The sequence below is a fragment of the Etheostoma cragini genome, chromosome 15, assembly GCF_013103735.1.
Source record: "Etheostoma cragini isolate CJK2018 chromosome 15, CSU_Ecrag_1.0, whole genome shotgun sequence".
Classification (NCBI taxonomy): domain Eukaryota; kingdom Metazoa; phylum Chordata; class Actinopteri; order Perciformes; family Percidae; genus Etheostoma; species Etheostoma cragini.
In genome coordinates this window covers 3,000,161-3,013,280 of record NC_048421.1, presented here as the reverse complement: position 1 = coordinate 3,013,280, position 13,120 = coordinate 3,000,161, and the positions used below count along the sequence as shown (strand labels likewise).

General features: G+C 40.5%; 2 protein-coding genes and 1 non-coding gene across 6 annotated transcripts; 2 read left to right on the top strand and 1 right to left on the bottom strand.

Annotated features, from left to right (window-relative positions):
* Window positions 1-854: 854 nt before the first annotated feature.
* Window positions 855-1,008, bottom strand: LOC117958779. Its single transcript, XR_004659784.1, has one exon. It is a non-coding gene; the product is annotated as a U12 minor spliceosomal RNA (small nuclear RNA).
* An 844-nt stretch (window positions 1,009-1,852) lies between these two features.
* poldip3 (polymerase (DNA-directed), delta interacting protein 3) lies at window positions 1,853-8,401 on the top strand. 4 transcript variants are annotated; one of them, XM_034894975.1, is made up of 10 exons: window positions 1,853-1,955; window positions 4,441-4,538; window positions 4,660-5,108; window positions 5,223-5,273; window positions 5,437-5,514; window positions 5,651-5,872; window positions 6,010-6,087; window positions 6,211-6,340; window positions 6,560-6,626; window positions 7,167-8,401. In XM_034894975.1, the coding sequence occupies exons 1-10, from the start codon at window positions 1,855-1,857 to the stop codon at window positions 7,375-7,377; spliced, it is 1,485 nt and encodes a 494-aa protein (XP_034750866.1). In that variant the 5' UTR covers window positions 1,853-1,854; the 3' UTR covers window positions 7,378-8,401. The 4 variants fall into 4 exon arrangements, with proteins under 4 accessions (XP_034750866.1, XP_034750868.1, XP_034750867.1 ...); XM_034894977.1 differs by having other exon boundaries at window positions 4,441-4,539; window positions 4,670-5,108; XM_034894976.1 differs by having other exon boundaries at window positions 4,441-4,541; window positions 4,663-5,108.
* A 618-nt stretch (window positions 8,402-9,019) lies between these two features.
* Window positions 9,020-13,080, top strand: rrp7a (ribosomal RNA processing 7 homolog A). Its single transcript, XM_034894126.1, has 7 exons — window positions 9,020-9,124; window positions 9,303-9,445; window positions 11,471-11,596; window positions 11,710-11,833; window positions 12,009-12,106; window positions 12,189-12,396; window positions 12,900-13,080. The coding sequence occupies exons 1-7, from the start codon at window positions 9,061-9,063 to the stop codon at window positions 12,983-12,985; spliced, it is 849 nt and encodes a 282-aa protein (XP_034750017.1). The 5' UTR covers window positions 9,020-9,060; the 3' UTR covers window positions 12,986-13,080.
* Window positions 13,081-13,120: the final 40 nt, after the last annotated feature.

Genomic DNA, 13,120 nt, shown 5'->3' with positions numbered 1-13,120 from the left:
CCCCCCCCCTTCCTGTCTCACTGATTGGCCTGTCCCACAGCATGCTCCTCCCGGGAGCCTCCCTTCTCCACCACCCAGGTCCTAAGCGCCTCAACAGGGGCGGATCTTCAAAGGACCTCCAAAGCGGCCCCTCCCTCCGGAGCTCTCTCCCCCAAACACATCCTTGACTGCACCCTCTGTCCACTCAGTGTCTCTGTGGAGTCATGTGTGTCTGTGTAGTTTTAGTTGGTAGATTGCTTTTGATGTGGTCTACTCTGCAAAGTGTCGTTGAGTGTTAAAAAACATATGTCTGCTTTCTCACCCAAGAGCCAAAGTCATTTCTTTTTTTTATGCTGCGATTCTTTAATTAATTTATAATTTCTTATGTGTTTTTATATTCAACTTTTTTTAAGTCCTCTTATGTTTTATGTAAAGCACTTTGAATTGCCTGTTTGCTGAAATGTGCTGTACAAATAAAGCTGCCTTTTCTAAATAAACGATACTGTATTATTTGACAGTGACAGATAGATCTTTATTGTCATTGTATGCGGTGCATGTACTACATCTACTAATACGAACCATATAATTGAAGCCTTAGTCAGTCCTCTGATGCATTTTTGTAATAGCCTGTGTATCTTATAGGCGAATATGGAATAATTGTGCGTTTGTGTCTCCTTTTTATACTGTATGATTCATAATACGAACCTGTATCTGCAATTACGTTTTATTATTGCTATATATTAAACAAAGCAGTTGCTACACTGAGCCCCCAGACAACCATCCTGATGGTTGAGAGGTGATAAGAGTGCATTACCTATCAGGAATCGTCACGTCCCTTTGGACTTTGTTATTGTTATTTAACAAGTGAGGGGTTCGGGGAAGGTCCTGGAGCTGCGAGGCATCTCACAAAGTAGGCGAGTCACCTCAGCAGTCGGACCTATGCCCTTTCAAAAATTCTTCTCGTTATGTTTACGAGGACACGGGCGTCACCCCGCGTCGTTATTTTCCTTACTCATCAGTTTAAGGCATGACCAGTCAAACGTCGAAGACCGGTATAGTCACAGTGCCCAGGTGTTCTCTATTAGGGTGCCTCGCTGGCAGCAGTGTGTTTCTGTTTCCACCAACAGTTGCCTTTGTAAGAAACATCGGTTTGTAGATATTAAAGGTCTAGTACTTTCTTTTACGAACATTTGTTCTATTTGTTGCGCAAAACCAAGGCACTGGGCTTTTTGTTATTTCGCGCAAAGGCTCATGGGTATAGTGGCATTCACATTTGCATTTCGTCAAGAGCAATCGATCGCAGATTTCCAGCCAAATCCCGTCTGTGTGTTTTTTACAACAGTACATCGACATCTTCCTACTTGATTTTAAAGCCAACTTACGATGACAAATAAATGTTGCTAGTTTGTGACGGAGATGGACGAATGCAGAGTTTAGGCTTTATTTCTGTTTTGCCGAAAATAATTCGAAGCTTTGGGGCTGAAAACTAAACACAGGGACATCTGGTGGATCACATTATAGCAGTCCTTTAAGACCAGCCGACGTAACACACACAACACATCTAATTTAAAAGGTTTTAGTCTAATATGTGCAATACAAGTTCAACAAGCATGTATGCTCCATTAAAGCTAGATGGTATTGTGCGTATGATCCAAAATGATCAGAAAAACAGAATTTAATCAATTCGAAAACAATAGCCACAAATTCAAATCAGTGTATCATTGGTCTATGAGAAATGTATTAAATACAAAATTAGTCTTAATTTCCTTCGTATTTTTAAGTTTTCTTATAGTGCTGCCACATTGAATCAGTTCTAAAAATCACTCATTGCCTTCTGACCCCAATCGTTTTCCGTAGCCCTGGCTGAAATTTCTGATGCACGCATGCGCTGTGAGGCATTGTGAGAAAATGGCAGACGTCTCTTTGGATGAAGTGATACGACAGCGCGGTATTAACCTCAAGGCACCAGCAAAACGGTATTGAAACAATAGCTTGCTTAATGCGTTAATGGATGTCCGCAAATTAAGGACTTAGCAACTTTGAATAACATTTCTAAAAGCAGCGAATTAAGTGTTGTGGTAGCTAGCTAGCTAACATAATTCCATGACAGCAAACGGCGAGTAACGTTGAATCGTTAGCTAGAGTTAGCTATGGCGAGGCTAGCTAAGCTTGGAACTAGCTGTAGGCCTTTATGTCTGAAGCCATTCATCGCTAAAATTTGGTAAATGTGGGCAAGCAACCAAACTCAATTTTTAACCAAACTAAAGGTTTAATAGTCGCGACCACGCACAAACGGAAAGTGCTGCGGGCAGTTTGCTTATGTTGGTAGCTTTACTCGCCAGGCTCAGCTAGCTAGTTAGCAAGTTAATATTTGTGTTTGCACTTAATGTGGTTGCTGGAAGACCTGGGGCAAACCAAGGCGGCCGCTCGTTTAAACAAATATTTTAGAACCACTTATTATGGTCCCTCAAGTATTGTGTGAGCAAGTACAGAAGCCATAATATATTGTCTTATTGTCTGCGCAAATAGCAAGGCCCAGCCCAGTGCGACAGCCATTACATGAGTTTTATGGAAGAAGTAATTGCTTCTTTTGTTACGGTCAAAATATTTAACACTCGAGTTTTCTTTCTGAACGGTAACGTGGAATGTGGCAAGGTTTTCTCAATCCTAACTGATGTTGTAGTAACGTTACCATTGATGAACTTAAAGGTCCCATGTTACACTCATTTTCATGTTCATACTTGTATTTTGTGTTCCCACCACAACTTGTTTACATGCTTTTAATGTTCAAAAAACACTTTTCATCCTGTCTGAATGGATATACCTGTATTCGCTCTCTTTCTGAAACGCCCTGTATTAGAACCGGTCTCTGGAAAAAGCCCGGTCTACTCTGATTGGTCAGGGATTCCAGGTCTTTTCTCATCTGCATCCCGTCAATGCAGCTGAGGATTACTAGCTGCAGCAACTCTTTATTCCTATATTTAGATACATAGATGGTATAACTGTAACTGCTTGTTTTTACGTCCCTGTTAGGAAACAATCTGATAATGATTGTTTTTTGGTTCGTATCCTATCATCTACTAGCATGGCCTCTGAGGTGAATCTGAAAGTAATGGTGAGCTCGGAAAACTAGATATTCTTTATTTATCCCAAAGGAAATTTTTAGGCATCCAGTAGCAGGACAACCATAACACAACAAACGCAAAAACGCACATATATCACACAGGATACGCGCTGTGCATGCAGGCTGAAATTAAACCGTGCAGTTTTATCTGGATAATGCTTTAAACAGACGTAAATTCTGCTAGCTGTTAGGCTAGTGTGCAATGGTAAACATGGCAACTGTAATGTGTTAATATGTAAGATTGATACAAATATTTGGTTATTTAAAAATCTGAAATACCGGCAATATGTTTTATAAAAAAAATCCAGAAATGTGTAATTTATGAGTTCTCACTAAAATAATATGATGATTTGTTTTATGGGCTAGAAGAACAGAGGAACATCACCATATATTAAAAGTTCTGATGAATAAAATGTATAACAATACGAACTTAAGATATGACTCTTTAAGGCCTTTGAACAAAAACACATTAACAAAAAAAAAAAGTGTTGACAACAGGGATTCTTCAGAGCGTCCTCTGGTGGACAAACTGTACAATGCCAACACTCACAACATGGTTGGCGTCTGTTTTTATTTTATTTTTTAAATAATTTGCCATCAGAATCATTTATTTGTTGTAAAAAAATAAAAAATAAAGCCTAATGTCAGATGCAGATATATCGGCTGGGCTCTATTAATGTTTGTACCTCAACTGAGCACGGAAGACATTACACAGGTACTCTGGCATATAGGCCTACTAGTCAACATGAAAGGAATGTTTTGTGTCATGGAACATTGCGCTCCCAACTCGTGAAAGGTCGGATTTGCGCCATCTTTTAAGTTTTGTTTAGAAAACCTTGAGTCCATGTAAGACACAATGTCACCAGACACAATCCATGTCATTAAAATCAATGAATCCATGTCATTGAACACAACATGCACACGTGCATGCAAGCATGTTTTGTTTTGTTTTTTGCGGTGATGACGGTGACGAGCTCAGACCCTAGATGTAAAAAAAAGAGCGATAAGAATATGGCTCCATAGCACAGATTGGCTTGTGGTTGGTTCACTCAGATAAATCTTCAGGGAGAAAAAACAAACAATGTTACCATTTAGGATTCTAATGGATACAGATGAGAGAGGTTTTGTTCAGAGTTTTTAGAGAATGGAATGAAACATATTTAATAGTCACCGATTACAAATATAGGTTGTGTGCATTTCTCTGTTGATTGAGTGTTTTGATACTTTCACCATATTTATACAGCACCTCTAACTTGCTTTATAACCAGTAAAGCCATAAAAACTTTACTTTTCACACTGTGGGACCTTTTTAAAGAAACTTTGTTTTTCTTTGTCAGACCCATGTTTGGACGTGGTGCTGGAGGAGTTGGCAAGAGCTTTGACGCCCGCCAGAAGATTGGAGCTAATGATGTCAGACAGCGGCTTGGAGGGGGAGCAGCAGGTAAGGACATTATTGCCTATGTTTACTTGTGCCTTATATTTAGTGTAAGCCAACTGATGAGGAAGTTTTGTGGATTAATACAAATTTCACCCTCAATCTTCTTCCTTCATTCTCTCAGTTTTTCAAGTGAAAGATGCCAGAGAAAAGCTGGGTCAGAAAGATGCTCGCTTTAAAATCCGTGGCAGGGGAGGAGGTGCAGGAGGAGGTTCAGGAGCAGGAGGAGTGCAGGATGCCCGTCAGATGATCAACTCACGCAAACAGGGGCAGAATCAGTTCAGTGTCCCTGCACATATAACGCAACAGGTGGCAGTAACACATCATCTGCAGAGCCAGACACTTGTGCCTCAGATACAGATACACACCAACAACAATCTTGCCAGTGTGAACACAAGGCAGTTTGGCCCCAATGTTCCAGGAGGACTGAGTGTGAGGGGTAGCGTAACGCCACAGCTAAGCAATAATAAAAGAATGATGGATGCTCGTGATAGACTGAGCCTCAAGAGGAGCATTGGAGGGACACAGGCCTCTGTTGCACCACCCCTAAAAATAACTAAGACCATCCAGGTGAGATTAAAAGAGTTACTTTGTTCTTGGAAGATCAGTGACACAACCTTGTTGAAGTGTAAAACCACACTGACGTGCCTACTGTTTAATGTTGTTGTTTTTTTCTTTTCACAGCAACGTCCACTAGGAGCTGGGATGTCTGCTGGAATACGTGCATCTTCACAGGTAGAGCTGTTTTTTAGAGCTGTTCCTTGGAATGTTTTGTTCAACATGAGTTGTCAACTTTTGATGACAAAAATATTCCTCAGAAAGAGAACACAATATTTCCCTCGTATTCTGGCTAAGATTGTTAAACATAGTATTAAAATATATTATTTGTCTCCCACAGCCTCTCTCAAATGAGCATGATGGCCCCCACAATAAACAAATAAAGATCACTACGGCTAATAATATGCTACAATCACGGGTAAGAACTGATTTATGACAGGAGACCTGACCTGCAGAAATCGGAACAGACTCGAACACGAACTTAAATTATTAAACAACCGATGTCTCGTCTCCTGCGTTAAACTCTTCTTTTCAATACCTTTTATTTTACACAGCCAGGTACAGTGGGCTCGGCATTCTCCATGTCAGCCCCAATCACCAAGGTGGTTAAAAATGATGCCTACACAGCCCCACGTCCTCCTGTGCCTGTGGCTCCCACCCGCCCCAACACCAGCATGGCTGCTACCCGGTCCTCAGCTGCAGCCCTACAACCAGTGTCCAGGACTCTCCAGCAAAGCCCAGCAGAAACCACCACAACAGCTCCTGCTCCCCCTCAGGTAAACATTCCCGATTGCATCTCTTCACAAAATATAATTATTCAGTGTAATTTTTTATATGCTTGCACACATTTTTCCGTTGGTCATTTTCATTGCATATCCTTGGTCATGTTTTTTTTTTTCATATTCCTTTCTAGCCTACTTTCAGTCCTTTGGAGGGGACAAAGATAACCGTAAACAACCTGCACCCCCGAGTCACTGAGGAAGACATAGTTGTGAGTAAAACACACACTGCCAAGAACATTTTTTTTTAATGTTTAGATTTTTCAGTGATGTGCTGAGTGCTAAATTGACTCATTCGGTGTGTGTGTTTGTACTCCCCATCCATTTGTCCTCAGGAACTGTTCTGTGTGTGCGGTGCCTTGAAGCGAGCACGGCTGGTGAAGGTGGGCGTGGCCGAAGTGGTGTTTGTGCGTAAAGAGGATGCCGTGAGCGCATACAGGAAGTACAACAATCGCTGCCTGGACGGTGAGTGCCAGTAGCAAGGACGCACACATCAAATGTCTCTCTGGCGTTTGGGCACTAGCTTCTGTTTTACATGCAGGTCACTGCCTACATTACTGAGTTTGCTGGTTAGGTATCGCCCTCAGTGTACACAATTAAAAAGTCTTTGAACTAAAGAACAGCTGAGGTGGAAGAGTTCAGGTGTTTTTTGTTCTTATTTTTTTCTTCTGTTCCCCCCTCTAGGTCAACCCATGAAGTGTAACCTTCACATTCAGGGAAATGTCATCACTTCTGATCAGCCCATTCTGTTGTAAGTGGTCCTGCAGGGCTTCAGTCCGTCATTTCAAATTAATCTGTAGTTGACAGTGTTTACAGCCGCATATTTCCTATGAGCTGTGACTGAACTTCAAGTTAGACATTCATTATTATTATATTGACTTTCCTTCAATTCAATTTGCTAATACTTATACTTATTCGAAAAAGCATTTGCGTGTTTTGGCATGTGGTTCTCTGAGCCGCCTCAGATGAAACAGTTACTCAGATAAGCCGTTTTGTGATTGGATTAGTCAGTCTAAGTAATGGCGTTTCAAAATGACCTCACAGTATCTTTTGGATACAAATTTGATAAAATTTAGTTTAGCCTCACATTGAAATGTTAATGCCATTGGCTGTTATGTTTGTGGCTTTCAATTTCCTCTCAAGTCTAACAAATATAATGTCTTTGCATGGCAACTATAACTTAAAAAGAAATGATACACAAAGGTTAAAGATTTTATTGATCAAAGAGACGTGTAACTGCCTATTGTTTCACGCCCTTATGATTGTGACATTGTCTTCTTGACTCCTACAGGAGGCTCAGTGACACTCCAGGCAGCAGCACAAAGAAAGACGGTCTGCCGGCCTCTTTGACTCGTCCTTTCGGCCAACGAGCCTCCTCTCAGCCTACTCCAGAGGTTGACCCTCAGACCATCCTCAAAGCTCTGTTCAAGTCCACCGCACAGTCCACCTCCACCACTGAGCCCCCCAGCTCACAGGCCACTGCCTTTCGCATCAAGATATAGCTCATGTCTAGTGTGAAAAGACGTCTGTTCATATACATATAACTGCATTCTCAGTGTTTCATCTTGACAGCAGGCCGCCCACATTCTCTCAATATGAAACCGATTTTTACACGTTTGATATTCATGACTTCTCTGAACGGGGAATCGTGGACACGCAAAATCGTTGTTTTGGTTTTGTGAAATCCATTTGTTACCCGTTTGTTTCTGGGATGGACTAGTGGAAGAAAGTGTGATGTGATTTGTTGTTTTAATCCAATGTGGTGGGGTATGCCAAATCAAACTGGATGTGTAGGGATTTTTTTTGTTTTTTAGTCATTTGCATACCAGCTCATTTGAATGTTTTTTTTAAAATATATATTCCAGTTAATCTCCAGCCCCTCATCTAAAAAAAAAAACAAAAAACGACAATGTGCAGAAGCAAGACAACAAAATCTAATTGGCAGACACCGAGGATCATTGTCATTGAGAGATGTGTTATGTTAAAGCCTTTGTACATCCACACAGCCGTGTCAGTTATAGTCTTCCTCTTGTCAGATTTTCTGGATGTGGACAGAACATGAACGTAAAACGGAATAAAGACCAAACAAAGATATTCGGGAGAAAAAAAAGTCACAGTACTCAAGATACCACATCTGTCTGATTAGGCTAGACAATGAAAGTTGTCTTTAGCAAATCTTTGCTACAACTCTAACCAACATCTACCTGATACGAGGTGTTCCTAGCCTACATGACTGAAACACTATAATACTAGAAAACCAGTTTTCAAACAGTCAAGTTGATATATTTAGTTTGTTTTTTTACCAGCAGTGTAGCATCCAGATTCATGTGTGCTCAGTTTGTGACTGGTTTTACTTGGTTGTCCAGTTTTGAAGCAGTATATGTTTTAATTCCTCCTAGCACACATTACACTTGATTTGTTCAAAGACTGTAAATTACTTTCTGTTGCTTTCTTGCTATGTCAGTCAAGAGACTAGAGAGGTCAGATATGTCTGTGAAATGTCGCCATTAAATATTTAGCTTTGTAGATGTTGATTGAGACTCTTCTTTATTGCATGCCATACGATGATGATGATGATGATGCTAGTAGTGCATTTTTCTAGAGATCAGCCTGAATGCTGGACTAACATTGAGCATTTGGTCTTTCTTAAAACTGACATGGCAGTTGTCAGAATTTTTAGATGCCTAATTTTATTAATTTACCTTAGCTTTGAAATTTAAATTGTTAGCTACTTTTCTTTTGGCCATGGAGCTCATATTTACAACTAAAACCCAACAGCCAAAAGTAATAATTATTTTGATACTGGAATAGTGTTGGTGATGTGCTCAAAATTAAAGTAAAAATTTAAAAAATAAACCTTGAGATATCTTTAAATAATTAACAATTACTGGAAACATAATAGGAGCAGATTTCTTAAGATTTACTTTTTGTATGACCTTTATGATTTAGCTGAAAATGGTAATAGTAATTACTTTGCAATATTTATGGAAGATAAACACAAAGTAATAAACGATTTTTTGACGAGAAGGCTGTATTGGGAAATCCTTGAAACATGTCATCGGTAAATATTTATATAATTTTTGTTAAAATTACTATGTGATCTGAGTTGTTTGGTATTGATTTGAAAGGAGGAACATCTACGTACTTGGTTTTAGTTATACTTCCGGTGTGAAAGGTCACTCAAAATGGCGCCGTCCAAGAAGAGACATGCCAGTAGCCAGCCTTGTGTTATTCCTGGAGGATTTACAGGTAGAAATCAACAAAACTAAGAATATTTACATACATATTTAGCTATAACACTGATTCATCCTCGAGCAGAACTGTGTCGTGTCTCGTTTGTCCTGATAGGTGATAACTACGCGTGACAGGGACTGTAGCGAGTGATGTGTTGTCCTCCGGTTGACCTGGTCTCTGTCTCTCTTCGCAGTGCTGTCCTTACAGTTCAGCGCCGACAGCCCTGCACAGCACGAGCTGTACGTGAAGGAGCACAAAGTCCGAGCAGAGAAGAGTTCCCACAGGCCCCTGGACCGGACTCTGTTCGTTCTCAACATCCCCCCGTACTGCTCCGAGGTACTCCTCGCTTTCATACTAGATATGGACATAGGTTAGCCCTCCTGTTGTCCTCGGGTCAGATTGACCCGTTTTCCTATACCAGTGCTCTTTTTAACCCTCCTGTTGTCCTCGGGTCGAATTTGACCCGTTTTCCTATACCAGTGCTCTTTTTAACCCTCCTGTTGTCCTCGGGTCGAATTTGACCCGTTTTCCTATATCAGTGCTCTTTTTAACCCTCCTGTTGTCCTCGGGTCGAATTTGACCCGTTTTCAAAAAGCTTGTATATCAGAAATTGGGGTTTTCTTTCAATCTAATCGTCAAAAAAATAATAATTTGGATGGTTCCCTACAACGCTCTTCACAAGTAAAATAAATGATCAGTTCACTACTTTGATTCAATTTTAAATTTTCATTTTTATTCCAGTTTTATAGCATTTGAAAAAAACAAAACAATAAAAGAACATTGAAGAAAGTGACAAATGTTGGGAAAATATTCAAAAACAGCCTCTGTTAACTGTATGAAGGGTATTGTGATCAATGGCGCATTTATGTTTTAAGAAATAGTGACAAAAAATTGTAGAAAAAGTGTCAAAAGACAACCAAAACGTTGGACAAAAGTTTGTAATTTAAATTTTGACCCAGAAAAACAAGAATTTCCAGGTCAACGGGAAGAAAACGCAAAGGGTTAAACTACTCAATTGTAATTCCCCAAAATAACATGACTGATTCCACACAATGCTCTTTGGCAAGTACATATCTCTACTTTCATTAATTTTGGGGCGTCTTATTCAATTTTAAAGCATTTGGAAAAACAATTTAAATGGTTTGGAAATAGTATTGAGTAAAAGTTGACATATTCCAGTCTGTGATTATCCATCAACATCCATTCCTTTAATTTTAGTCGAAATAATTCCAACTTTCTGCTTTTCTTACTCAAACATTAGGTATAAGTTTCCATAAATGAGGTTTAAGACATATAAGACATATAACATAAGAAATATAATGATAGTAGAATAAACTGGCAGGAAATGGAAGGATGTCAACACATGACGTTTGTTTTTAATTAATCCTATACTTTATGAAGTTCATGGTATTACACACTCTTCTACAGTTGGTGGCAGTATACTATAACAATAGTAATCTGCCAAAAACAACAATCAATCAATCAGTAATTGTCTGGTCAAGATGATTTATTAACAACGCAATTAATTATATAAGAAGCTACGTCCACACTAGTTTAACGATAGCCAGATAGATTATTGGAAGTGGATGGAAGAGTGAAGGGGTGCCTTCAATCCAGGACATGGTTTTCCAGATTGAATGTGTTATCCAGTAACCGGGGGAAAGTAACTAACCCAGCTTTCTGGAGCGCTCCTAAGAAGCTTTGTGCTGCGCCGAGAGGTGGACGATGGTCTCATGATGTTGTCATTTATTCCTTATTTGGTTTATTGTCCATTTTGTTACCATTGTAGTACTGATACTATTATTGTTCTCTGCCCTAAGTTAGTATATCAGTCATATTCAGATAATTACACTATAAAGGACAATTTGTGAAAGTAGTGTTACCTTGCTACTGGAACTACGTAGGTGGCTGTAGCCCGCTCCGCTTGCTTCGTGTTATTGTTGTTGCTTACGCGCTGGCTCTGGTGTGGGAGTTTGTCTGCCACCCTCCATAGTAAAGAAGACAACGTCATACTCCGCAGTAATACCTCCTCCTGCAGTCGTGTATCCGAATTACCCTCATCAGGTGATAATAGAGTATTGTAGAGAGACTATTTCGATTTGTTTTTGGCTGTATTCCGATCAGTAAGGATTTCTTTTGTTCTGTGACCGTATCAAATCAATGTGCACAAATGTCTCTGTGGGAGTTATTGGGGAAAACTGATCTGGGGAGACCTTGGCATTTTTTCCTCTAACTTCCCTGTAATTCATTACAAACACTTTTGTAATATATCGTAAAGCGCATCACTGGAGAGGTCAAAAAATCAGTTGTACAGACGACCTGTGTCCGACTGTCATTCCTGCGCTGCTGTTTGTGTTTCAGGGTGTTGTCAAAGAGTTGTTCTCCCAGTTTGGCTGTGTTCAGTCCGTGGAGTTGAGGGACCAGCCGGGCTCATCCCAGGACTCTGGACCCAAGCTATCCAGGTTCTTTAAACCAGTTGCAAAACAGGTTGGCCGCATTGTTTCTCAGCTCTTTCTACTGTAACACCATGAACATTAACTGGACTTGTTATGTACTGTAGATTTCAGGTCATTCATATTCAACCCTTTTGCCCTTTACAGGGTTTTAGAGTTGGCTACGTCGTGTTCGAAAACTCATCCAGTTTAAGAGCAGCTAAATCCCACCCACATGACGTCTCTTTGGTGGTCTGCACAGAGCAGCGTCCAGTGAAGACAGGAGTGCAGAGTGAGTGAGGCTACAGTGATGCATTCAAGTTTTTTTATTGGCTCTTTTTAAATATGAATCTGGGATCGCAGTTTCAGCGTGAGGCAGATTCTTGTTGATCAAACCTATTCAAACACAGAACAAAACAGTCTCGCCTTGTTTTTTTAATGTTATCTTTTGCTCTTTCTTACTCCAGAATGGATTCAGCAGTACACAGAGTCTTTTATTAATCCGGACACACTGCAAAAAATAGTCGACTCCTTTATGGAAGGCTACGACAAGCGGAAAGAGGAGGTGAGAATTCTGCAGCTCTTCCTCCAGCATTACACACCCATCTAGTCCGTGTGACTTCACCTTACTGTTGTGTCTGTCACAGGAAGTGGAGAGGCAGAGGAAAGCGGCAGAGCAGCAACAAGAGGATGAAGAGGGCTGGGTGAAAGTCACAAGAGGTGCCAAGGGCACCAAGGGCCGCCCCCACAGTGAGGCAGCCAATGAGAGGACTCTACAGAAAGAGATGAGGAAGAAGAAAAGGAAGGAGCTCCTGAACTTCTACACCTGGCAACACAGAAACACACAGAAAGAACGTAAGTTGCCGATTTAGTTTTTGTCACATAGAGGTTAGCCTTGCATTGCTAGACCGTCCTCCACAGCGCTGCAAAGCAGGGTCTGGCTAGTCCACACAGCATTCTGGGATGGGAAAAAAAAAAGCTTGGGTTTATTGGCCTTTCTTCCAAGCGCCGGACGGAGCCACGCTGATGCAGCAAAATAGCCTGGGGCGGGAAGTTGTTTTAGTCGTGCAACAGAAAACTCTGATTGGACAGATAGTCTAGCTAGCTGTCTAGATTTACCCTGCAGAGATCTGAGAACCCGGTAACCGTAGTCCTCAAAAATCAACCGGATATTACAATACCAAACAAAGAAAGCGGAAGGTAACTGACATCCGGCGGCATTAGAGCAGTCCCGGAAGTGGGAAGTTACGGATAGAGACCATCTGCAGGCTAGAATTTGTCGAAGAATAGAAGCCATCACGCTTTGCAAAAACAAAATGCCTTTATTATTAACTTCTTTTGTTTTTGCTCTTTTTCAGATATTGCTGACCTACGGAAAAAATTCGAGGAGGATAAACAGAGAATAGCTCTGCTGAGAGCACAGAGAAAGTTCAAACCTTACTGAGTCAACTACCGTTCCTTTCCTTATTTCACTGCTTTTGTGTGTTTTAGCTACAGCATAACCCTGGCCATTTGTCAATAAACATTCTAAGTGACTTATTTTTATGATTATTGAATGACACATTACAAGAGACAAACA

Coding starts and splice junctions, on each gene's coding strand:
- poldip3 (XM_034894974.1), top strand. CDS start 1,855: ATGCACGCATGCGCTGTGAGGCATTGTGAGAAAATGGCAGACGTCTCT. Junction 5,873..6,009: donor CAGCTCCTGCTCCCCCTCAG/GTAAACATTCCC, acceptor ATTCCTTTCTAG/CCTACTTTCAGTCCTTTGGA. Junction 6,088..6,210: donor TCACTGAGGAAGACATAGTT/GTGAGTAAAACA, acceptor ATTTGTCCTCAG/GAACTGTTCTGTGTGTGCGG.
- rrp7a (XM_034894126.1), top strand. CDS start 9,061: ATGGCGCCGTCCAAGAAGAGACATGCCAGTAGCCAGCCTTGTGTTATT. Junction 11,834..12,008: donor AGTGAAGACAGGAGTGCAGA/GTGAGTGAGGCT, acceptor TTCTTACTCCAG/AATGGATTCAGCAGTACACA. Junction 12,107..12,188: donor ACGACAAGCGGAAAGAGGAG/GTGAGAATTCTG, acceptor TGTCTGTCACAG/GAAGTGGAGAGGCAGAGGAA.